The sequence below is a fragment of the Camelus ferus genome, chromosome 2 (genome assembly GCF_009834535.1).
Source record: "Camelus ferus isolate YT-003-E chromosome 2, BCGSAC_Cfer_1.0, whole genome shotgun sequence".
Taxonomy (NCBI): Eukaryota; Metazoa; Chordata; class Mammalia; order Artiodactyla; family Camelidae; genus Camelus; species Camelus ferus.
In genome coordinates this window covers 54296028-54321818 of record NC_045697.1, presented here as the reverse complement: position 1 = coordinate 54321818, position 25791 = coordinate 54296028, and the positions used below count along the sequence as shown (strand labels likewise).

Genomic DNA, 25791 nt, shown 5'->3' with positions numbered 1-25791 from the left:
AATCAAAAAAACAAGGAAAAGAATTATTTTATATTTCTCTCCTGATTGAGGGTGGTAATTGTATCTTTGAATTTTATAGTAGTCTAGAATCCTCAAACCTCAGTAATATTCATGGAAAAAAAAAAGCTTCAGTGGTGGAGTGAATAACACATGCAAAGTCCTGAGGTGGGAATAAGTAGATTGTGTTTAAGGCCAGTGCAGTTGTTTTACAGAAAGCAAGGAGGCTAGAATGATAGAAAGGCCAGACCATGAAAGTCTTGCATTTGGTCTTTAACATAAATAATGGGAAGTCACTGAAATGTTTTAAACAAGAGGACAGTAAAGTCAGATACTGCATATGGCTAATCAATTTTAGGTACAAAATAATCCAAATTACTTATGGTGCTATTTTAGTACTTCACTGTAGAAGTGATGGCTTAGATGGACGTGGTGGTAGCAGATATGGAGAGAAATGAATGGATTTGAGGGAAATACAGGAGATAAAACCTATAGTGGCTGGTAATGGATGGGATATTTGGAATGACAGAGTAGTTTGTCAAGGATGAATTTGGAAAACTGAAAACAGTATTGTCATTATGGGGATAGGATTATTGGAAGAAGGCTAGTATGGCATGGGGAGATCATGAATTTGATTTGGGGGCGTAATATACTTGAGATGCTTTTAAAACAGCCAAGTTGAGATATTAAGCTGACATTTAAGTGAAAAGGTCTGAAGTACGGAGGAAAAGTTTGGGCTGGAAACAGAATGAGTCATTAGTTTGTAAGTGTTGGCAGAAGTAATGGTTATGGGTGAGATCATCTAGAGATAGAAAACAGTGTGAAATAATAGGAGGCTGTAGGTCAAAGCATTGAGGAATTTCAACATTTAATGTCAGTATAGAGGAGGGTGAGCCTATAAAGGACACAGAGATAAAGGAGTGGCCAGAGAAGTAGGTTAAGAAAAGCAGGTGAATAGGTGGCCTGGATACCTTGCATGAAACTCATATAACCATGGAATTTTTGAGTTAGAATGTACTATAAAATCATCTAGCCCAGTGATTTTATTTTACTAATGAATAAACTGAAGACCAGAAAGGAGAAGTGAAGTGCTCAATATGATAGATGTTTCTGGGACTATTCCACCACTCATTAAGTATAACAGTGTTGACTATGGGACAAGGATCATGATGGTACTCATGTTATCACTGGTAAATGGTATGATTCTTGGATTTGAAGTCAGGAGACCTTGGTTTGAATTTTAGATCGACTGCTTTCCAGTTGAATAGCCTTCGACATGTTTCTTAATCTCACAATCTTTACCCATCTATAAAAATAATATGCCCATTATGAATTGAAGTTTAGATAATATACGTAAAAGTCCTTTGTAAACTATGAAGCACTATATTAGAGTATTATTCATACAATGATTTAGATGTTCAAAGTGTTCTGCAGAAGGATGAATAAATGAGATTAACTATGGAAATCATACATCAGAAAAATTTTAAGGGGAATCTTTGTCTACCATATGTTTAAATATAAATCTACAGTCCTCTAAATAGCTTGATACTGGTACAGGCAAAGATGAATCAGTAGAAGAGAGGAGAGTACAGAAAAAAGAAAAGGAGGAATTTAGTGGATTTAGGCACAACAGAGAAATCCATTCCCCTATTTAATGTATTGTTTTGGTACCACTGCCTAGCTATTTTAGGGGAAAAAGCAGAATCTGTACTTTATTACAAAATAAATTACAGATGAATCAAGATAAAATTATAAAAACTGAAATGATAAAATTACAAAAAAGAAAATGTGAGTGAACATTTTAAAAAGTATTTGGAGTGGAGAAAGCCATTTTTAACCTGGCACAAAAGTGAGAAATCATGCAAAGATTGATAATTTGGGCTACATTAAAAGTTAAATCTATTTGGCATTTAAAAAATCCCTAGATTATAAACAAGTTGGAAAGTCAAATCACATATTAGAGAAATATTTGCAACATGGATGACAGGAAAATTTTAACAAGAAAAGAGAAGTCAAAAGATAAGTCATCGTATGTACCCATTTCATATGATGTAACAAAAATGACACTTTCCCTCTATGGTCTTCCTCCCTAAAACCCAGAACTCTAGTCTAACTGTAAGATAAACTGTCAGAAAACCCACAGCTGTGGGACATGGTACAAAAACACCTTAGCAGTACTCCTCAAAATTGTCAAGGTTATCAAAAATGAGAAAAATCTAAGGAACTATTATAGTCTCCAAAAGCCTAAGGAGACATGACAAGTAAATGTAATTTGGTATTCTGGATGGGATCATGAAACAGAAAAGAATATAAAGTAAAAACAAAAGAAATCTGAATAAAATATGGAATTGGTTAATAACAATGTATTAACATTGGTTCATTAATTGCAATAAATATACTATCATAATGTAAGATTTTAATAATAGAGGAAACTATGGATGTAATATATATGAGAACTCTATATTACCTTTGCAACTTTTCTATAATTCTAAAATGCTTCTAAAGTAACATCTTTATTAAAATCAAAGAAAAAAATTAAAAATCTCTAGGGAGAAACAAAAAATGCATAAGCCCTATGTTCTGATAATTCTACTTCTGGGGATACATCCCAAAAATGTAATCACTCAGGTGTGCAAGCATATATCAACAAGACTGGTTATCAGAATATTTGATACAATAGTGAAAAACTAGAAACAATTTAAATGTCGATCAACAGAGGACTGGTTAAATAAAATGTTATACAACTGCACACTATAATACTGTTTAGTTATTTTAAATGACATATTTCTTAATTCATTGATATTTATATACCTCTGTGGCACATTTGTGAGAGAAAAGTAGTAATAAACAAGAATGTATAGTCTGATTCCATTGACAGAAAATTATGTCTTTGTGCATGTATGATTATGTAGTTTGCATAGAAAGGCACTTGGAACATCAAAATATTAATAGTGGATATAGCTGAGTATTGAGATTTTGTGCGTATTTCTTTCTTTATTATTTCTTGAATGCCCTGAATTTTCTACATTTTTGCATTATCTTTATAAGAGAGAAAATACTAAAATTATTTTCATTTTGATGACAGGGTTTACATATACATTATGATTTACTTTATAGACCATTTTTGAGACTAATTCAATAATAACAAATCGTATAAAATTTTGTCTTTGGGGATTGTATTCTAAAGACTTACTATCTTCCAAAGGTGCTGGTAGTGCTTTTCAAAATAAATTTATTTATTTCAAGTTTTTTGCATTGCTGAATATATGTTATATGTTATGCTTTAAGCTGTTTCTTTCCAAATTTGGCAATTTTACATGCGCTCTATGAAGGATGAGCTGACCTGTCTGATCTGTCTGGCGGGAACTGAGTGACCTCTTTAGGGCCAAGGACGTCTCTGGCATCTTGCTATAATGACAAATAGCTGAGTTCTAATTCCCTATAATAAAGCTGAGATTCTCAATATGAACACTTTCAGTTTGCTCCCTTTATTAAACTGGGTACACAGTTGAAACTTTACAAGATGTTTTTGTATGGTTATGAGAACTTCGTTATGAATAACTGTCCTCAGACTGGCCTCCTGAGATATATATCTCCAGTGGCTTCTTGAAGAAATTGAAGAAAGTCCATTGGTTTGAAGTCTGAGCAGTGGGATCTCATGACACAAATGATGAAACTAAATATTCCTATTGATTTTTTAAAGAACAGATTGGGAAGAGAAGGTAGGAAGTTGGGGAGGTGGATTGCTTTGGTAGGCCTAAAACAGAAGCTTTATCTGCATTTCCCCATTTTCTGGAATACTTCCTATTCAAGCTTTTAACCCGTTGGCTTTCTTCTGGACCACTGTAATGAGCTTCTAACTAGTCTTACTGTGTGCAGGCTCTTCTCTTTATAATCTAATTTTTACATCTCTGAACACAAATCTGTCAGAGCCTGTTACCATCATGTTGCCTCTAGTGCAAGACTTTTTGTCTGCAAAATAAAGCTCAATCTTGTTAGCTAAGCACATTCTCCTCTCTTTGCCTTGGCTCATGGTTTAGCTGTAGTGTGCCCTACTCATCCCTATAGCCAGCCAGAAAAGTCGTCTTTTGTAAGAAGCTGTCAGTGGTCTCCATGGCTGGATATAATTTATCCTTTCACCACAAACTCACATCTGTGTTGCTATCTTGCCACATACTAAATATCTTGGGTTATAAATATCTGTAGGTGTGTTTCATCTCCCGTGTTAGACTAAGCTCCACAAGGGCAGGATCCAGCATCTACTCCACTTTTTGTATGTCTACGGCATTTGGCAGGATTGATGCTTGATAAATGTTTATTGAAGAAACAGGAGGAATATATGTATGTGTATGGATGGCTGAAACATTATGTTGTACACCAGAAATGGACACATTGTAAGCTGACCATATACTTCAATCAAAAAATAATAAAGAATAAAAATTAAAAACTTACCATAGATTCAATTCTTCCACAGAAATTTCTATATTTCTGTGTAACTGGTGAACTTAACTCATCACTGTATTCAACATTTAGGATTTTAAAGCTGCTATGGTAAAAATAAGATTTTTGATCTATAAAACAAAGAAAAGTCAGAATCATTCTCACATTGCTACGTAATCTTTATACAGGATTACAAGAGGTTATATTATACAATTAAAAATTTTTCTTTCCTTGAAAGAAAGAAAACTCTAAACAATATAAATGTAACTATAAAAAAATTATTTTTCAGTTTTTGAAAAGATTGGCAAAGCTGAAACTTGAAAGTATATGAAAATCAGAACAGTATTATTTGAGAAATTAAATTGTTCAGAAGTATAATTTTCATTCTTACTATATTTTAGGGAGATTTGTGATTGCAGATTTGTTTATCTAAGAAATATTAATGTCTATAATATGCTATTATTCGTTTATTATTAAGGAGTAACCCAAAGTAATTCTGAATAGTTCAAAAATTATTTCAAATGCTATCCTTTTCAAAGGAGTTAGTATCTTGTTAGTAGTTTTTTGGACTAATCTACAAAATAACTCTTTTGACAAGATATCTAATCTGGTTGTCCAGTGTGAATTATTTTCATCAAAACAGGGTCTTCCAAAGGTTATATTAAGCTGTGGAAGGAAATAAAAATCTCTAAACATACTTATACACCTCTTTGAAACATTATGAACATGGATATAACATAATCTCCTAGGCAAAAATCCCTGCTTCCTTTTGAACATTCATATACGTAATTTATGCAGAGAAGTATCTCAGAGAAAGAGTTGAGGATCCTGGGGAAAGAGTAGTGTGGTCCGTTGTGGCAGAAGTATAAGTCTTTCTAATACTGTAAGTGGTCACTGGGATACACTTTGAAGACGACTTACTTAGGCTCCTTGCTTTGTGTTTGTGTGACAACACAGTATCATTAAAAGTGAAAATTCATTAGTTTAATCTGAAACTTGATATTTGTTTTTCCTGCCTCTGTAATTCACCTTAGACATAGTTGACTCCAGGTGATTTGATAGCAAAATGTAGTCAAAAACAAAATTAAGCCACAACTTCCAAAGTGGATTGACTGAAAAGATTATTCCTGGTTACTGCAATAAATAAATTTCTTCTTGTTCAGTCTCCATACTCACACATACCCTTATGCCCTCACAGCCCCCACCCCAGTGATTTAAACGATTTAACAGGATTATAGCTGAAATTAAAAAAAAAAAAAAACTCAAAAGTATATTTTCAGGTTAAAAAAACAGGTTATAACATAGATTATCTAGTGAAACTTGACACATTATATCTACATTAAAACATCTGGAAGAATATTTACTGAGATACTAGGTTAAGTTGTTTGTGAATGAGCAGGGCATATGCATTCTTTATACTGTTTCTTGTCTATGTTTCCTAGTTATTATGACATAATAAAAATTAAAATAAGACAAAAAAGAACAGAACCCTTTTTAAAGTTTGTTTTTTACCCCTTGCTACTTCTAAACTGCAAATTCATCTCCTGTCATAACTGTCCTGCTCCTAAGATTGTTTTCAGGAGACGGGGCATGAATTAATGAATACTTAGGTACATCCAACTTCTAGATGTTGAAACTTAAGTTTCTTTGTAATATTTTATTTTTACAACTTTATCAGGTTATTAAATGAAGAAGGAAATCATATTAATGAAAAACAATATGAACTAACTCTAGCATCATGAAAGTATTGAGAGTTTTTTTTCCCTTGGCTAGAATAATTCTTGCCTGGGTAATAATGTTGTTTAGTATACTAAAAAAAAAAAAGCACCCCCCCCCAAAAAAAAAGAGAAGAGAAAAAATGCTGAATTAGAGAAAATATAGACATGAGCATATATTTTTAGAGGTATATAAGAAACATAATTATCTTATATTAAGAAATAAAAGTGGCAATAAAAGAGAGAATGCCAGACTTTTAATCTGAAGGTATATTTAGTTAATTCATTTGAAAAGTGGTACTTCCAGTCTTCTGGTACTTACCAAAAGCAAAAAAGTAGACAAGTAGACCTATGATCAATGCCAGGATCACCACCACTGCGATGACAACAAAACACACTATGAATGGGTTCAGGGATCTTGAGGCCGATGGCACCCGTGCTGGCCTTAGAAAGGGGAAGAAAATTGGAGGCCACTCATTTCACTTAGAGAATCCATCATTTTAGTGCTCATGATGATTTTCTGCCTTCCTAAGCCTCTTAGCTTGCACGTGGCTCTATTTATAGAAAAGTGACTGGTTTTTGATAGGAATATTGTTTCGAAAATGAGACGGAACTGAATAACACTCTCCTTAATGTTTTTTCTTTCCAATTTTTTTCAGCACTAAAATGTTGACATTTAGGTAGTTTGATAGAAGAATAAGTGAATCTGACCTGTGGTATGCAATTGCTTTTCCTTCTGCCAGTTGATGAAGTTCTCAAGAATAATAATAACTCTTTTCTATTTTACTACAACTTCTTCCAAGACCCTATGTTGGACACTGCTATAGTAAGCTCCCTTATCTGGGCACCATCCCCAGGGATGTGCTGAAGAGGGATCATTTTGAGTAGAGAGAGGGGTGGATGGAGTCAGAACAGTAGCATTTCCCACTGTACTATTCTCCATATTATTAAAATAGAGATATGGCCAGAGGCTGAGAGCTGAGATTCAGGAGAGTAGCAGGCACCTGAAATGAATTAGAACTATACCAGCAGCAGAGGATTTGCGTGATTTATCATTTTTTTTCACCCATGGATTCATCAATATCAGTGTAAGCCAATAGATTTATACTAACACAGTGTCTGGTATTACATTTGGCATATAACCCAGGCACTGTTTTCTTCACTGCCTCCCTCCCCACCACCGCACACACTCACACTGGAGAGGTCACCGGAAGAGCTGAGTGTGAATTCCTATTTTATCCCTTGTTTGCTTGGAGATCTTATTGTCATTTATCTAAGACTTTCTTCATCTGAAAATGGGAATAATACCTGCCTCACAAGGCTGTTTTGAAAATCAGTGAGGTTATGTTAGGTGTATAAAGTATATATTTCTATTAAATAGGTTATCCACTAAGCTGTGAGAGCCTTGAGGATAAAGATTCTATTCATGTGTATGTTTCTGACACTTTGTAGGGTGCCTGGCATATATAGGGGGTTCATAGATTTATGATATTTATAAATATTTATTGCATGTGTTAATTCCTGGGTGTGTTTTAGTTTTAAAAGCCTTAACAGAGCTAAAAAGCAGTTACATTTGGCCAGAATATAGTCTGGTTTTCATTTCTCTTATTTGTTTTGTTAGCATTCTCGTGTAAGTGTGAAGGGAATGCCATCAGATTCCGAGACTTTTAGGTTTCACAGCAGGGTCACCTGGTGGTGTTTGGGCTCTAACTGACTCATACCCTGATGAAAAGGCACTTCCTGGTATTTTACATAGTACTACCTGCACATTGTAAGTTATGTCTCTGAGACCAGTATCATTGCAGAAGTTATCAGAGGTAGATGTAGACTTGCCAACTTTCAATTTTGTTGAATAAACATATTAAAAATTACAAAAATTGACCTTGCTCAAACATTATTGTTTAATAAAAGGGCTTTTAAATATATAAAAGTAGGAAGGACTTAATCTCAGAATAACAAAAAAGATGTTGTTTAGCTTTAGCTTAGTGATGTCTTTTTATTACATTGCTCTTAAAATTCATTTTGCTAATGACTAGTGAAAACTGACTTTTACTGGTCCAGAGTCCGGCATTTGGGAATGACTACTGTATTGATTTTCTTATAGGAGAAAATTGGCACCTTGACATTTGCTGACTTTTTGATCCTCAGTTTACACTTGTGTTTCCTTATGGGTTTGTTGTACCAATGACATGTGGTTACAATTGCTGTGTTTGGCATGGTGAATTTAGTAAATGTCAGTGGTGCTGAGCAGTAGGAGAGCCAGAAAAAGGCAGAATTGGAGGAAAGCCAACTCAAATAAGTTGCATATTGATTGATTCTCCATCTCAATAACCAGGAAACTGACTGTATTTCCAGAAATGAGCAGAAGTGTCAAGATTTATGAGTGATAGATTGAGAAGTTCCTAAAAACCAAAGATTAAGTTGGAAGTCAACCACCCTCTGTCCCCCCAAAAAACAACAAAGGCTAGAGTCAGCATATGCTTTAGCTTGGATAAGCCTCCCATGAGAATGACTTTAGTGCCAATTTTGCTTTAGTTCACGGAAAGCATCTTAAACTCAATGCCTGAAAAACATCATGAGACATATGACTCAATGAACAAAGGGTGTGGACCTCAGATTACCTTAATCTCACAAGCCGTAATTAATTACATAAGAATGGGTTGCTCCACCCTATAGAAACAGCTGAAGAAATATCTGCTCTCTTGGTAGTAGTGCAACTTGTCATTGAACCTCTGTATGTGGCTGATTATAAAGCTTATGCCAACATGCACTAAATTGTGTGTAGTATTTACTTTGCAATCTACTAGAGAAAATATATTTGCTAATGCTGTCCGAATTTTGACTCATATGCAATGGAAACCTGCAAGCAAATACTTTGCTTTTAAAGCAGGACTCTGACCAATGAAATTCTTAGTGCTTGCATTTAAATAGCAAAACAGATACGCAGTTGTGATATTTTTAACCAGCTTCCCCCTCTTTCTTACTCTCTTTCATTGACTTGGAAAATTACATGAATGTTGGAAAACTTATTCTATACTTTCATTATGAGAGCCTAAGTGTCAGACACTGTGCAGGTATATTGCCAGTCTTCATATTAGCCATAATGTAGGTATTATGATACCTGCTTGAAAGATAGGAAAACTGAAGCTCAGAGAGTAAATAACTCATAATTTCTCAGGAGTGACAGATTTGGAAATGGAAATCAGGGTGGTTAGAATCAAGGAATGTGGACTTCCTCTGACATACACTTCCTCCCTCACACTACAAGAGATGGAAAAGCTTTGGGACTCCTATCTCTCCTGATATCACTTGGAGGAGGCTAAGAAAATCAACATCTGTTGAGAGCTTTATTAAACTGAATGCTCAGATTTTGTCCTTACACATATTAAATATGCAATAAAATAATTGTTGATTTAATTTTGATTTGAAAGTACACCTTACATTAATATATCATATTTATGTACAAATACATGTTAATTTCTGCCATTGGCACATAGTTACAAATATATGGTTGTGGATTAATAGAACCACTTGCCAATAACTTTCCATTATTTGCAAGAATAGAGGAAAACAGTGACAGGGTAATTGCAAATTCAATTGTATATAATATGTATGTATATAGAGGACTTCTAAACAATTTTGTGTCCACTTAAATAAGATATCAGGTATGATAATAAAGATTTGGCCCATGGTTGTTTTCCCGTGATATGCATTCTTCCTTGATGATCCCATACTATGCCATAGTTTCAGCAAGCATTTAATAAGGTAATATTTCCTAAGATACATCTTCAGCTCAGACCTCGTTTTTAAGCTCCACACCATCATTTCCAATTATGCATTGGACATCTTATGGATGTCCTAAAACCTCCTTAAATACAACAGTTCAGTTCAAAACTGAACTTGCTGTCTTTTTCTCCACCCTGTACTCATGCTTCCCTATTTCTACTATTGATAAATGTCACCACCATCTACCTGGTACCTTAAGTTAAAGACCCAGTAATTGGCTGTACCTGCTCCCTCTTGGTAACTTCCCACATTTAAGAGGTCATCAGTAGATTCTTTTCCTACTGTCTAAATCTCTCTGTCCATTCTGCCTATCTCTTTCTTAATTCTGGCTGCTATCATCTTGCTTGTATTACAAGAAAGGCCTCTTAACTGATCTCCCTTCTTCCATTAACTAGTCAGTTCATTCAAGAGCTATTTGGTGAGTGACTGCAGTGTTCTAGGCAAAATTTAATTGCTGGGAATACAATGAAAAGAAACAGTCATAGCAATCCTCATGGTGTCGGGAGAGAAATGTGTAAGATAAATAAGTAAAATAAAGGGAACAAAAAAGCAGAGAGGTGGGGAAGGGGGTGTGTATGGGGGTGCTAAAAATTTAGATTGAGTGACCAGCCTTGTTGAGGAGGTGACATTTGAGTAAAGACTAGAAGGAGTTGAGTGAGCAAGCCATCAAAATATCAGGGGGAGAATTATCTAGGCAGATGAACAGCAGTTTGAAGGCCCTGAGCCAGGAGCTCATGCAGTAAGTTTGAGGACCAGCAAGAGAGGCAGCTGAACTGGAGTGGAGTGAGAAAGTCAGGGGTGGCGGGCACTGAAGGAAAATGAGGGCAGAAAGATAAGAAACTAGGAGTTAGCAGCTCGGGAAAGATCACTTAGGGCTTTGCATGTAAGGACGTCGGTCTTTATTTTGAGTGAGACAAGTCTTAGAGGGTATTGAACAAAAGATTAACATCAGATCTATTTCTTTAGTAGGATCACTCTGGGCACTTTGCAGGGAGTAGTGGCCCTGGGATGCAGTGGGAGACCACTTAGGAGATTATTAAATAATTTAAGTGAGAGATGATGGTAGTTTAGACAAGGGTGGTAGCAATGGAGGTGGTGAGAAGTGGTCAGAGTCTGGGTATATTTTGCATTTAGACCCTAGAGGATTTGCTGGTGATTCACTTATGAGATATGGGGAAAAGAGGAATCGACTGAATTAAAGGTTTTTGCTTCTTTCCAATCAATTCTTTACAATTCTTCTAGGGATTTTAAAAATGTAAATCTTAGAATCTGGCATCCTCCCCTTCTGATACTTCATTTGAAATTTATCTATTGCTCATCAGAGTTCTCAGATGGCATCCAAACTTTCCAGGGCACTTAAGGCTAATCAAATCACATCTGCAATTTCAACTTCTGCCACATTCTCACTTGCCACCTAACCCCAGCCAGATCAAATGTCACAGCCGCTTCTGTGTGTGCTGTCTTTTGCCTGGAAACTTTCATATCTCAGCTGCCTGGATACTTCTCATTTTATCCTTGAAATAATTCAAACATCTTTAATTTCCCTCTAGGTAGTTAACTTTTTCTCCCCTTGCTGCCCCTCATCTGATTTCATAATGCTCAGTGATGTTCTATTATAATCCTTATCCCTTCATGTGCCTGCATCCACATCTGGACTGTGGCTCCTGAAAGAAGGAGATGCATCTTGTCTGCCAGGATATGCCCCATTCCTAGCACAGAACCCATTACAGAGTCCATATCAGGCATTGCTATGGAAAAGTTGATGAATGGCTCTGCAAAAATGGGTTTAAAATAATTTTACTATTGTTTGGAGGGACTTTATATAGGATTGTGTGCCGTGCATTCTTACTTTAAACACTGAAAAAAATACAGATCAGAGAATAATCTTTGCCATCTATCGGGTGCTTACCGTGTACCTGGCTGAACTTTTTTACATCATTTAATTTAATCCCTGCTTAGAAACCCTGGTTTACAGATAATGAATGAGAAGCCTAGTTACTTAGCTAGTAAGAGAGTTGGAATGCGAATCCAGGTCTGTCAAGCTCAAACTACAAGTGGCCACTTCAGATAGCAGGAAGTTTTCTGTTAATTATCATGTTGTTATTATTAATTTCTATCACATTTACTACCTTATTGTTGATACTAAGAAATGGAAAGTTCAAAAATATTTCTACAGACCTTGTATTGCAGGATACACAAACACACATACTTGAGTATGTATGTGTTTACATTATAAATTGGAGTTATGAAGAATATGAGAAATGTTTCCAAAGTAGAGGGACTTACTGTTTAAGTACCTTTCATTAACTCTAGGTGGTTGTCATGAGGCAGGCAATAGAGACTATCCATTTCAATGATTTAATTTTTTAAGTTGAGGATCACTTTGTTCAAGTTCTCAAAAAGCTTGGAAGCTCAGTGATATAAAATAGATGAAAATAGAGTAGCTTCTCTCTTTGAATTTGAGTTGTGGGAAAGGGATCCTTTCCTATTTCCAACAAATCACTGATCTACTCCAATACTTTATTTATCTATTTCTTAAGGTTTTTGTTGTTGTTGTTGTTGTTGTTCTTGATAACCTTAAGTATATTCTAAAAGAAAAGAGAGACACAGGATTATTCAGGAATGCACAGCTGTATGATTGCAGTCAGAGCCATAGTTTTAAGGATTCTTGAATATATTTGTTTTATTAAACCATAATGCATTCTGAAAACTCCGGGTTTATATGGAAGATAAAATTCTTATCCTTGAATCACAAACCCACAATATTTTGTATGTGTGTACCTTTGGAATGCACTGCATGACTTTCTTTTAACTCAATGATTTATTTTCCTATTTAATTTTGTCTTGGGTAGCATTTAAATAAGTTTCCATTCCTGAGGATATAAATCACTTTATACCAGTTGAGGATACAGAGACTGGGCAAATGGTAAGGGACCTGAACAAGACTATGCTATACTTTTTTGATTACTAGGAAAAGAACTTCTCTGGGAGACAGAGACAATTATAAAAGGGTGTTCTTTGGGCTGCGTGCAGCTCTACTCTGGGGCACACAGCTTGGCAGGCAGCATAGGTGCCATCTTGGCTTTCAGTCTCCCTCTGAGCCAAGCATTTTTGTACACTGCACAAACTGCACAACTGTCCATAGCAGGCCTGAAATGATGTGTCAGAGTTCTGGAATCTGCTACTTGTGGGGAAAGCCAATCTAGGATTCAAATTCTTCTCATAAAATTTGCAAATTGATATGGACAAATGACTAGTAGGTATGTATGTAAGCATGTGCGTATGTATATATGCATGTAGTTGTTGAGTTGGGGGTTCATGATGGTTCAGGAGAACCTGCTGCCAGGGAAGCCAAGAGTGTGAGCTCAGTTACTTCACAGGCTAGTTTAGTTCTTCTTTTCCTAGGACTCAGGCTATACCTGGAACTCAGGCTCTTACTAACAGATCTAGGCCACAGAAACAACCCCATGAGAGGGTGAGGCCACAATAAGACAAATCCATCCTTACTGCTAGGAGAAAAATAAATTCCTTTCCTATGATGCTCTATTCATACTTTGTCTAATTTGTTCTAAACCCTAAGGGATCATTTTCATATACTGGAAGTTTATGGGCATTCTTTCTCCAATTTATTGTTAAATCTTTGAAATATATTTTAAGATGCTTTGCAGCAATTACTTGATTAAATTTTTTTACTGGGTTGTAGTGTTTGAGGATATATCTTAAGCAGTATTAAACAATTATTAGAGAAGGGAAAAATGATAGGTTATGCTTCATCACAGTATATCTAAGTTTAATTTATTTGGACCTAGTGACATTGAAAAATTGTTCCAGTTTTGTAATATGTTCTTTATTAATAATGTTCACTTTATATTTCTGCAATAAGTAAGGAAGTTAAAAATGATCATTATTTTCTTTTTGAGATATCCTTCATTCTAATATCAGTCATGTTTCTGAAAAGAAGGATCTGATATATAAAAGATTGTTTTAATTGACTTTAAACTTCTGAGCATAGTGTTTAATTCTTGCATTGTAAAAGACTTTTCTGAGAGGATGTGGAAACAGAAGTGGAGTTAGGAGGTGTGGATTCAGATACTCTGTCAAATCTAAGCTGTGAGATCTCACGTAAATCATAACTTTTCCAAACTCTAGTTGCCTTGTTTTAAAAATGGACAAAACAATACCTTCCTTATCCAAAAAAATCCAAATAAAATGTATATGACACTTGTTTGTAAATTCTGAAAAAGTTTTCCAGAATTTAAGGAATTATTGTAGCGACAACTAGGAAATATACTAGAAAAGACTCAAGAACTAAAGATTGTTATACCAGTAGCTGTTGAGTAATCATAAATGAGTCCTTCAAACAACATGGAGTCTCAGTTCCCTAGCTATATAATGGTGATAACAATACTCACCACACAGAATTTTGTGAGAATTAAAACATAATATTTATGCTATATAAATTGTAAAGTGCTAAAGAAGCAGTTTAGAGTAAGATGAAATTCTTTTCATTAATCAGTTTAATCTTATATATTACCCTGTTTATATTTAATCTATCATCAAGAGAACAAAGTGCACTTTGTTCAAAATACTCAATTTTTCCTATTTACTTATTCTAGTCCTTTTTTTTTTAACCTAGTCCACACTTTTTCAGCTTACTTTATACACATTTTTTTTCAAAGATGACTTCTAATTTATATCTTTAGTTGTAACATTTATTATGCACTCCGGTTTCTTCCAACTTAACACCTGGGTGTTATCACACAGATACTTTACACCAAAGGGCACATGTCCACAGCTGCCTCCATTGAGGTACTTTTTGCAGTAGAGAAAAATTAATATTAGTTTTCTACTCTTCTCCTGTAATCATTAATTTCTTTACTTAGAAATATTAGATTTACATGCCTATTATTTTGCTAGACATGCAAAAATAAATAAGATAAAATTCCTTAAGTAACTTTAGAGTGATAGGTAAAAAGTGCCACATAAGCACTCCAAATGTTACAGAAATTGAGAGGTCAGAGAAGTAACTTTTGGTTAAAGGATGGAGGGACTGTTAGGAATCTTCATGGAACATGTAGCATGTGAGCTATACTTTGCAGGACGGGTAGAACTTCTGAGTAGATGAAAAAACAGAAACAAAAGAGATGAAAAGTGCAAAGTGTGCTTGGAGAACGATAATTGGCCTTGTAGGCAAGTAAGTGGAAAATAATCTGGAAAAATAAAATCAATTGAGATTATAGAAGACATTAAATATGTTGGATTTAGAGTCTTTGCTTTAGAGCAAAGGACATGACTGAGGGTTTGGATTTATAGATTTGAGGATTTATAGATTTCATAAAGGATTTTATAGATTTCATAAAGAACTTCCCATTATTATAGCCTTAGGTATTCAGTAATAAGTAAAAGCACTTGGCATTGTGAAAATCAGTGTGTGTATATATAATTTAGGCAGTTATCAATTAATATTTACTAAATACATATAATCACCCATTGTTCTAAGTGAAATAATTTTATATATGAGACTAAAAATGCATTGAACCATGACCCAGGGAAAATGAACTTTTATTGTGGCTTACAAGTAGAAAAGAAAGAAATACAAACTTTCATTTATACTTCTTTTACTAGCCTACACTTAAAAGAGGCATGAATAGTCTAATGAATGAAACAATATAGAAACTACTCATGCTGGGTGCTTAATTATTTAAACAGTTGACTGTTTAATAGAGTAGAAGTGGTCTTTCAGTAGCTGATTGTTTTGGGTACTTATGGCATCATATAATGAGACCAAGGTCAAAGGTTTCATTTTAGATAGATTTTCCCAAGTAGTTCATAGCTATAGGCTAAGCCTTTGTTCTTATTTGCTATTCTGCAAATTTACTTATTTGCTATTTTGCAAATGTTTCTTTCTTCCTTATGCAGCCTGAACTAAGCAGTTTTTCTCAAATTTATACGAGCAAAGAAACATTTATTTGTGAAATACTTAACATTTTGAGGAACACAATGTTCCTGAAACTCAGTGAAGAATATGCTCTTCTGTGAGTTCTAACTTACCCAAGGCACTGTTTCTGCAGGAGAGGAATGGAAAATCTATTGCACACCCAGTTTAGATGGCATTCTCATTCGTATTTAAATACGCAAAGATACCTCTTGCTGTTCCTCTCTCTCCATTTTGGATACTTGGGAAGTATCCAAACTTGTAGCTGTTTAGTGCAGTTGCAGTTGTTCATTTCAGTACTTCTTAAATTTTAATATATATATGAATTTAAAAATGCAGATTTACATTGAGTGAATCTGGGGTTAGGCTCAAGATTCTGCATTTCCAGCAAGCTCCCAGGTGATGCTGATGCTATTGGTCCAAGGACCACACTTTGTGTAACAAAGATTTTTGGATACAGTTAGATCAGAGTAGCTCTGAGACAGAACAGGATGATATTATTGAAGGCATACTAGTTTCTTCTGTTTCCTAGACTCCAGGTACATAGACAGCCCTCTTCTGGTATAAGATCGTCATGAAATGTTCAAAACCTTAACTAACTGCTTTGTTAAAATATACTGACCCTAATACATATTTGTTTTCTATAGGAAATAAATGTGTGAAGGATTTAGGGGCCCTTACTCCTAGCTCAGTGTGACTTAATGTAAATTGAAAGTATCAGGGTATTTCCTGTTGCATTGTTTCTACAAAATGTATCCCAGTGAGGTGAGGGATTTGGTATATCACACCCTGGAGAAGCACAAGGCAGCACTTATTGCCCCAGATGAGTTCATCCTCCAATATTTGATTTTATTATTATATATAGACTCAAGTACTTAAAAATTCTAACAGTTACCAAGGAGATGATCCTATTTAATTTGTATAGAAAGATATATACCAGGTTTTAAAACATTGTTTACTTAGGGAGGGGTGCAGGGAAGGAGGAAAGGAGGTGCTGTGAATAATGGGGTAGGAGAACAAAAAGACAAATACATTATTAAATACACAAGTTAAATAAAAATCTGTTAGTAAAGAGTCTCAGCAAGAAAGACATTTCAGCGCAAATTGGGTGAAATAAGTTAGTGGGCATGATAGAGTAGAGAATCCAAAAATTTCTTGGGATTATTCTCCCAGTGCTACTAGTAAGGGTTATTACTAGTAACTTGGGAGGAGTGGAGACTGAAATCAGAACCCCATATGTATTTATCTTGGATAATTCTGTTTAACTATATCCAGCAAATGATAATTGTTCTCACAGAAAGAGTAGCTTCTAATGAATCATGGACCAAACCCAAGATTAGTTGTTTCAGATGCTATTGAGTAATACTTAATTTCATCAGTATATTTTTAAAAACAGCATCTTGTACTCAGTCCCTTCTGAACTGAATCCTAGTGGCTTCTTGCCCAGATTTTCTAAAGAAGCAGAAGAAAGAATTGAGATTCTCAGTATCATTTTTCTATAATGACTTTGTGTCATAATGGAATGAGCAGAGTTCCAAGGTCAATAGCATTAATATTTTTGAAGCCTACACAATAGAATGTATTCCTCAGAGCTCAGGAAAAATATTGTAGATACCTTTTATCTTGGGAAGAAATATGCACAATGGCAGGGTGGGTGGTGGGGAAACAGTGTTGAAGGGATCAGAAAAGCTACTTGACATTAGACAAATCACTTCTCTGGATTTGAGTTTTCCCCTTTGTCACTTAATGAAGAATGAGTGAATTTCCTTATCACCTTCACACTGCTCTTTTCTTTCCTTGCTTCGCATGGATGGTTCCTTCTTATTTCCACGACCACTCTATGAGGTAGATTCTCTTACCTCTACTACACACTTTCAACTTTTGTAAACACTTTATTCCCTTAAGAATGTCTGTCTTACATGTTCCTTATGCATGTCCCTATCCTGACATCACCCTCCTCCCCTCTGCAGCAAACTAAGCTCCATGAGAGAGGCAGCAGTTGAGAGCACAGACTTTGAAGCTGGACTAAGGATTCAAATTCTGCTTTTGCCTTCTACTTGCTGTGTGAATCTGGAAAGTTACCTTACTTCTCCTCATTTCCTTATCTGAAAAATGGAGGTAACAGTAGTATCTACCTTCAGGCTGTAGTGAAGATAAATGACTTAAAAACTTATTAATACAACTGAAATATTGTCTGACACCTGACCCTGTGTCAGTGTGTGGTCAGTCAAGCAAATGAGGGCAGGGACTGATTGTGATTGGTTCTCCACTGTATCTCCTGAAGTTTTTGATGGTCTGTTTTAAGTGTATCTGTACAGTGAGAGGATGGATTAGATGATGGAAGTGAGGCCCTGTCTACTCTGTGAACATTTCCATGGTTCTAACATGGGAATGAAGAGCTGAACACATAAGGCATTCCTTTCTGTCTCCTGAACAAATGTATCTATAATCACTGTTTTTTCTGTTTTTATATACTATTCCTATGAAATACTAGTCCTGTTGGGAGGATTGAATTTTTAATTGCTGTACAAGTAATATAGAAAGAGTACATTACTATAGTGATAATCATAAATTTTGTAATCAGACAGACACAGTGTGACTCTGGGCAAGTGACAAAACCTCTCTGAACCTTAGTTTCCTCATTCTTAAAATGGGGATAATAACATGCATCAGAATGGGGTGAGAATTAAATGAGGTGCTGTTTGTAAAGTACTTAGAACTCTGGCTTATATTCAATAAATGGTAAATTCTACATTCCTCTTTTAGGTAGAACCCAGCTCTAGCTGCTAATACCATTCTTTTGTAATGGCCTTTTGTAAGAGCAATAACAATTCTGCAGAATCACAGAATGTTACCTCTGGAAGGGAACTTCAGGAATATCCACTCCATCTTACCCATTATGCAGATGAATAAACTGATCTAAAGAGAGATTAAGTAGTGGTACAGAGGTATCTCTTGATTTTTCATCTGTGATCTTTTTTTGAGGTCTTACTAATTTTTTTTGCAACTCGGGACGTGGTGGACACTCTATTAACACTGTTTATTAAATGAATGGTGGAAAAATCAATAGATAATTGAGTTCTCTTTACACTATTTTGCTGGGCACTGGGGACATTTTTAAAAAATGGCCAAAGAATTATCCTGCTTTAAGGCATTCATGAGTTTCTGAAGGAGGATAAGGTGAAACCTATTAGCAGCATTTCACACCCTTGACTATTCCTCTTTATTGAAATAGTCTCTTTCTGTTGTTTTTCATGATTTGACACATCTTTTTATCCTTCTGATGCCCTTTGCTGGTTGCTTCTCTTCTATTCAACCTTAAGAGTCTGCTGCTACATGCTCTGTCTTGGGTGTTCACTTTTCTCTCTAGTTGATTTCATTTAATCAACTTTAATTACCATCTAAGCTAACAGTTCTCAAGCTTTTCTGTGTGTAAAAATCGATTGAAAAGTTTATAAAAATGAAAATTCCTGCATCCAACACTCAGACTGTTCAGTAGATCTGGTCTTGCTGCTCAAAAATTTGCATTTTTAACAAGTGCCCTAGGGGATCCAGATAGAAATAAACCAGATATTACACTGTGAGAAATGCTGATCTATATATGATTTTGAGACTGAAATGTTCAACTGCATCTTTCACATATCCCCACTTGATGTTTAGAACGCAACATTTCCAAAGCAGAATTGTCTTCTCCCTTCTAACACTGACAACCTCTCTCTGCCCCATCAGATAGACTTTTTTTTTTTTTGACATTTTCTTTTTTAGTAAATGATACCTACATCCACCAAGTTATTCATGTGGAAACCCTGAAAATCATGATTGATTTCTCTCTCATCCCTCACATCCAATTGAGTGTCAAGTTGCATCCTTTTTACTTCTTAGATATGTCACAAGTTTTGTCACAACTCCCAGCACTTTTGTTGGAGCCATATTCATTCCATTTCTGAAATACGGAACTAGCCTCAAGCTGGTCTCCCTTCATCGATGGGTATCTCCCCCTCTCCACAGTGATCATTCTCTAGAGAGAGTCAGAATGATCTTTTTAAAATTCTAATATAATAATGTCTCTGCCTTTGTCAAATCTTTGTTTTTCATTTCGCTTAGAATATAATCCCAGCTCTTTAATATGGCTTTCAGAGACTGGTATGATCAGTTTCCTGCCTGCATTTAATTTTTGCTTAAATAATACTTCCTCAGAGAAGCCTTCCATAAACTCCTAGATAGTTTACTATAATACTTATTTTTGTATCATCTTATTAAACAAATCAAAGTGAAATCACATATTTTCATTTTAATCATTGATATGGTTGCTCCTGGCAAGGAAGATTGTGATTTTCAGTAAAAACTACCTTTTGCTCTGCTAAGATTTCCATAGAATAAATGTGTTCAATGACAGTTGCTTCCATTCATCTTAATTAATCAGAGTCCCTAAACTTCTTTTCATAGTGCTTGTCACAAGTAGAATTAAATAGATACTTACTTGTTTAATTTTTTTAGTGCCTGCCTTCCCAATAAATGACATGAAAACAGAGTCTAGGCCTTTCTGTTCCATTTCTGTATGTCTAGCACTGAAAACAACAACTCACAAAAATTAGGCACTCAAAAAGTGGATTTTTTTCATTGGATGAATAACATAAATGAATTAAATAAAGCATAAGAAATAATACAATAATTATCACAAAAGAGGTATAAATAAAGTGTTTGGGTATGTAAGATTCAAAATGGCTTATTTGCCATATTGATTTATAAGTTATTTTCAAGCATGAGCATTTTGGGTTTCCCAGTGAATGACTGTGGACTTGAGGGATCACTACCTGCCTTTGGGAATCATCAGCTGAAACAGTTTTGGAAAACATGTAACTGGATAAGTAGAGCTAGAAGAAAAGAAATTGTATTTCATATTACTTACAATTTGGGCAATAGGAAAATGAGAAAGATACAGCATATAAACTCAGAAAGTTTGACCAGTAGGATAAGAGAAAAATCAAGGGAGAATAATGTTTTGGAAGCTTTAAGACTGTATTTCAAGGAGGAAATGATCTGCTGTGAAGCTGTTAAGTAAAATGAGCTCTGAGATCTGACCATTGGATTTTACATTTGGATGATCACTGGAGAGCTAGACAAGAGCTATTTGAGACTGTGAAGATGAGAATCTGCTTGTAATGGGATAAGAGGAAAAGTTAAAGATAAACATGCATACACCCTATGGTCCAGAAGATTCATTTGCAGGAACACACCTAAGAGAAACTCTTGGTTGTTTGTACCATTTGACCCATTTAAGAATGTTCAAAGCTGTGTCATTTTTAATGGTAAAATCCCCAAAGAGTGGTTATGTAAGTTATATTAGACTCTTAGAATGGAATATCACATAGCTGTGAACATGAATGAGTTATTACTATACACTTATAAAGCATAATTTTGATCCCATAAAATGAATTTAAAATATATGTAGAACTAAACAATATGTTCTTTAGGGAATATATATGTGTGTGTGTGTGTGTGTGTGTGTGTGTGTGTGTGTGTATAGTGAAACCATAAAGAAATTTAGATACATGCCAGATAACAGTTACAGGGCCAAAGTGAGGGGAGGGCAGTTAGTGGATAGGATGTAATTGAGGAAGAGTCCACAGAGTTTTCTAAAGTACTGATGATATTATTTTTCTTAATAAAGTTGAGTACCTAGAGGTCCATTTTTACAGTTAGTCTTTATGTGTGATATATTTAACAATAAAAATTTTAAAAAGTAAAAAAGTGAATGGAAGAAGAAAATAAGAATAGAGGCAGTGGGTCTAAACAAACCTTTACAAGAGTTTTGCTGTTAAGAGGAGGAAATGAGAAATGAGGCAATAGCTAGAGAAGGGATATGGGTCAAGGGAGGAATTTTTTTAAACTGGAGATAGCTTGGTATCTCTTTATACTAATGGGAATATTCCAGCAGAGAAGGAAACTGTATGTTTTAATGTATTTAACTCAGAATAAAAAATTATCAGTGTTAGAAAAATGTTCAGTAGATCTTTTTATCCACTAACTTGAAACTTGAACTCACATATCCTTTTATTAACCATTGATACACTTGTTCATACTCCTGACACATGGATATCATAAATATTCTAAAGAATCTGCCATTTTTTTCTGCTGAGTTATTCATTAGTGTAAACTTTCACAAAGTCAGTTTTATTTTTCAATGATCTTAGTCACCCAGTGAGTGATTTCAGGCTTAGGATGGTGCTTTACTTTTACATATCATGCACATATGCCAGATTTGGACTTAATACTCTGAAAAACTGACATTATGGCAAGTTTTCTTTGCTCAAGGGAATGCTATCCTTCAAGTTGGAGCAACAGCTTTTAAGGAAATGGATTAGGTATCTTTAGGTTCCCTTAAAAATAGACATTAATTCTTGTTCTTATGACTTATTTTAGGGGTATCAACCAAAGCCATCTTGGGGGCTGGACTGACATGAGCCAGATGAGTAACAGTTTCTGAGGAAGTAGCTTGAGTATCTTTTGGAGGGCAAATTGGCAGTGGATATAGGAGATTTGTTAGAAAATATATGATTCTAGGTGACTGATAGCAGTCACCAGTATTATAATGCCATCACCACTCCCCATCCTTTACCAACATTAGAAAAACATTCTGACCAAATGGGCAGCTGTTTTAGCATGTGGCCTAAGGTTTTTATGGATAATACCTTATACCTTAAATGTGCCATTTTGGACTCTTAACTGTAAAGCTGGTCCACTTGACTAATTTCCATTAAGAAATATATCCTTTGCCTGATGATTTATAATTTTAAGCATGGTTTCTGAAAGTTAAAATCACAATTCATTAGACAGAATAGAAATAACAGGTAGAATTTGGAATGTATTTCTGACAGTTTTGGCTTTTTATTTCATGGCATTTGACTGGCTTTCACATGTCTCTGCAGTCAGTTAATCATATCATGAGCATGGACAAAAAGGAAGAAAATGGAAATGAGATTTGTTACAATGGAAAGAGTCCTGCTAAGGCATGTCCGTTCCTGAGCTGAGATATGCTCATTTACAGTAAATCTTTCCTTAGACTACATTCTGAATTCTAGCTTTTAATCTTCATCCTATTTTCCAAATCTTACCTCATATTTTTTATGTAATCCAGTTGACAAGACACTCTCCTAGAGGACCTGAGAAAATTTGGAATACTTAAAAGATTTGAAATGAATCATGATTATATCATAATGCCAGGTTCCTGGGTCCCTTGGTGGTAGGATTTCCTTCTTCACGTAGGGATGAACAGGTAGGTAAAGGAAGGAACATACCAACTTTGCAAGCTTCAGGAGAGGACAAACTAAAAGAGGTCTGAGAGTTTAATTTATATATAAAAGTAATCAAACCATCCAAAAGAACCCAGTCTCAACCAAAAGTATCACAGAATTACCTGGAGATTTACCTAAAATTACCTAAAAATGACCTAGAACTACCTAAAAACATATTACTTTAATTTTCCTTCCCCTCCACAATTTGGATAACCTGCTTCCTCAGAGCATATGGAAGAATTAGAAAATAGTGAAGTGTGAGGTTTTTTTTTTTTTTTTTTTTTTGATTGGAGATATTATGGTATGTCTTGATGCTGTTGGGAATATTCCAGTAGAGAAGAAATCTATGTTTTAATTCATCCTGTGCAATATTAAACTCAGGCAGATGTCCTGCTTTAGAAATAAGATTGTCAAAATAAAAATTTGTCTATTTTTTAACTCCCCAAGCCATTTAAATATGCTCTCCCCTTCCCACACAAATTCTGCTCTTTATTCAGATTGAAAGAAGGCATTATTTCCTAGTCATGGGCCCTCAAATTGATGAATGAAAGTCCATAAGTTATTTTCAAAATTTCACCAATTTGGCATGGTAACTCTGATTATCTCATTTCAGTAAAAACCAACCAACTAACCAATGAACAAAACCAATTGTGAATTATATATTTTCAGGTTAATAAAAAAGGGAAAACTGATTATTTATAGATACAGCTTATTTTTAAGAGCCAAAATATTTCAAAGTGTGATCCGTAGAAACCAAAGTTTCAAAGAAGAGTTCTTTGTAATTGGAAAGTTTGGTTCTGATTGAGCGTCATATTTCCTACAAGGATGGGTCAGTTTAGAAATTAGATTGATTCCAGGCATTCTGAAATTGTACTTCTTTTTCATTATGTGCATGTTTCCATGTTTTCCTCTATTTTCCTTTGAATGACATCTAGCTGTTTATGAGGATCAATTTTTTTAAAAAATCAGAGAAATTTCTTTGTGAGATTAAAAATATTTCTGCAAAATACATTTCTAACTGTATTGTGACTACCAAAACAATACTACATTGTTACAGAAGGTTTAGGAATGATGGAAAAATATAATTCATAAGCTTACCACTTTAATACAGCAAACATGATTACTGTTTTGTATTTCTCATTAGACTTTTTCACATGTGTAACTGTACAAAGTGCTAGTCAATGATTAAATACAATTTTGTGATTCACTTTCACATAAAATGAGAAGATACAATATATAAATTACTTTATAGATTTTCACCTATTTTAATAGGTTATTAAACCTATCCCTTGTTTGAATGTGAAATAATTTTTATTATTTTTATATTATTAATTGTTAATTATTATTTATTTTTGAAAACTTAGACTGCTACCCATTTTTTACTCATATATATTCAAACACACATAATTGTACATATATTTTATTAAAACGATTTTAATTTTGATCAAGTTTTCTAAAGTTCAGGAGATTTAAAATAAACTCAACTACACAACATGGCCAACAGATTGTCCATATTTTGTTTATTTCCCTTTTAAAATGACTTAATTAGTGTCATATTTTTCTGTGTTCATGAGAAGACAAAACGAACAATACACTCAGATGCAGATACAAACAAATCAAATTATATAATTTTGAGATTGTACCATCTGACTCTAGATTGTGCTACAATTTGTTGCTTTTTTATGTGAAAGTGTATGAAAATAAGCAGTTATTAACTAGAAAGGAAACTAAGTAGATACTATTTTTTTCTTAAGTATCAACAAAAACTTACTTGTAAATAACAATACCATAGTGTATAAAAGGTAGACAAATACTGTCTTTACTTTCTTAAAGAGGACTTTAGAATCCACTGCACATGTAGTAATGATACTGTGACAGGAGTAAAAATACATAATCCTCAAAAAATTTTCAAACAACAGAGGAATTTTTTTTACTGCCTACATTTTAAAATCCACACATCACTTTTTTGAAAATTAAACACGAGAAAACAAAAACAATTCCTTATTTAAAGACATGTTTTCATAACACTAAGCTGTCTCTTCAGGTTTATTAATTTCATAAAAAATTCAGTTAAGCAGCCAAGCACCGTATTTAAACAATATCAAACATATTATCTAAACAATATTTAAGAGTTTTAATGAAGTTTTGGGAAAAGTAACTAGAAGATTGTGAGACATAGCCAAAATTTCTTACGTTTCCGTACATTTTTCACATGCTTTATGATATAGTAAAACTTTCAAAATTGTGGAGAAAAAAACAAGACTTACCTGTACATTTTAATCCTGAGTAATGAAGAAGTCCTTTTTTCTGTCTATCCAATTGCTCTGAGGTTTCCATTCAAATGAATGACTCTCATGTATGATCTATGAAGGAACTGAAGACAAAGGAGGAAATCCCACATAATTAAAATCTAACTTGTTAAACAAGTCTGAAGGAATCAACTTGAACCAATTGTATGACTTGTGGAGTGGAATCAGAAATAGACAGGGAACTTCACAATTCAGTAAGAATTTTATTTATACTAGTAAATTGTGATTAAACGTAATAACAGGTGATAGGTATTTTATGAAAGTTTGCGACTTCACAGGCTGTATCATCATTGTCTTTAATTTAGAAAGGATGT

General features: G+C 34.4%; 1 protein-coding gene across 2 annotated transcripts in view; it reads right to left on the bottom strand.

Annotated features, from left to right (window-relative positions):
- LOC102508775 (transmembrane serine protease 11D) overlaps positions 1–25567 on the bottom strand; it is a 47242-nt gene extending 21675 nt beyond the window's left edge. The window contains exons 1-4 of one of the 2 annotated variants that reach the window (XM_032459161.1): positions 25436–25458; positions 22989–23036; positions 6475–6596; positions 4450–4568 (exon numbers count right to left, since the gene is read on the bottom strand). In XM_032459161.1, coding sequence (XP_032315052.1) covers positions 4450–4568; positions 6475–6596; positions 22989–23036; positions 25436–25443 — 297 coding nt within the window. In that variant the 5' untranslated portion in view covers positions 25444–25458. Of the gene's footprint in view, positions 1–4449; positions 4569–6474; positions 6597–22988; positions 23037–25435 lie in introns of both variants that reach the window. The other variant, XM_032459170.1, reaches the window with a different exon arrangement.
- Positions 25568–25791: the final 224 nt, after the last annotated feature.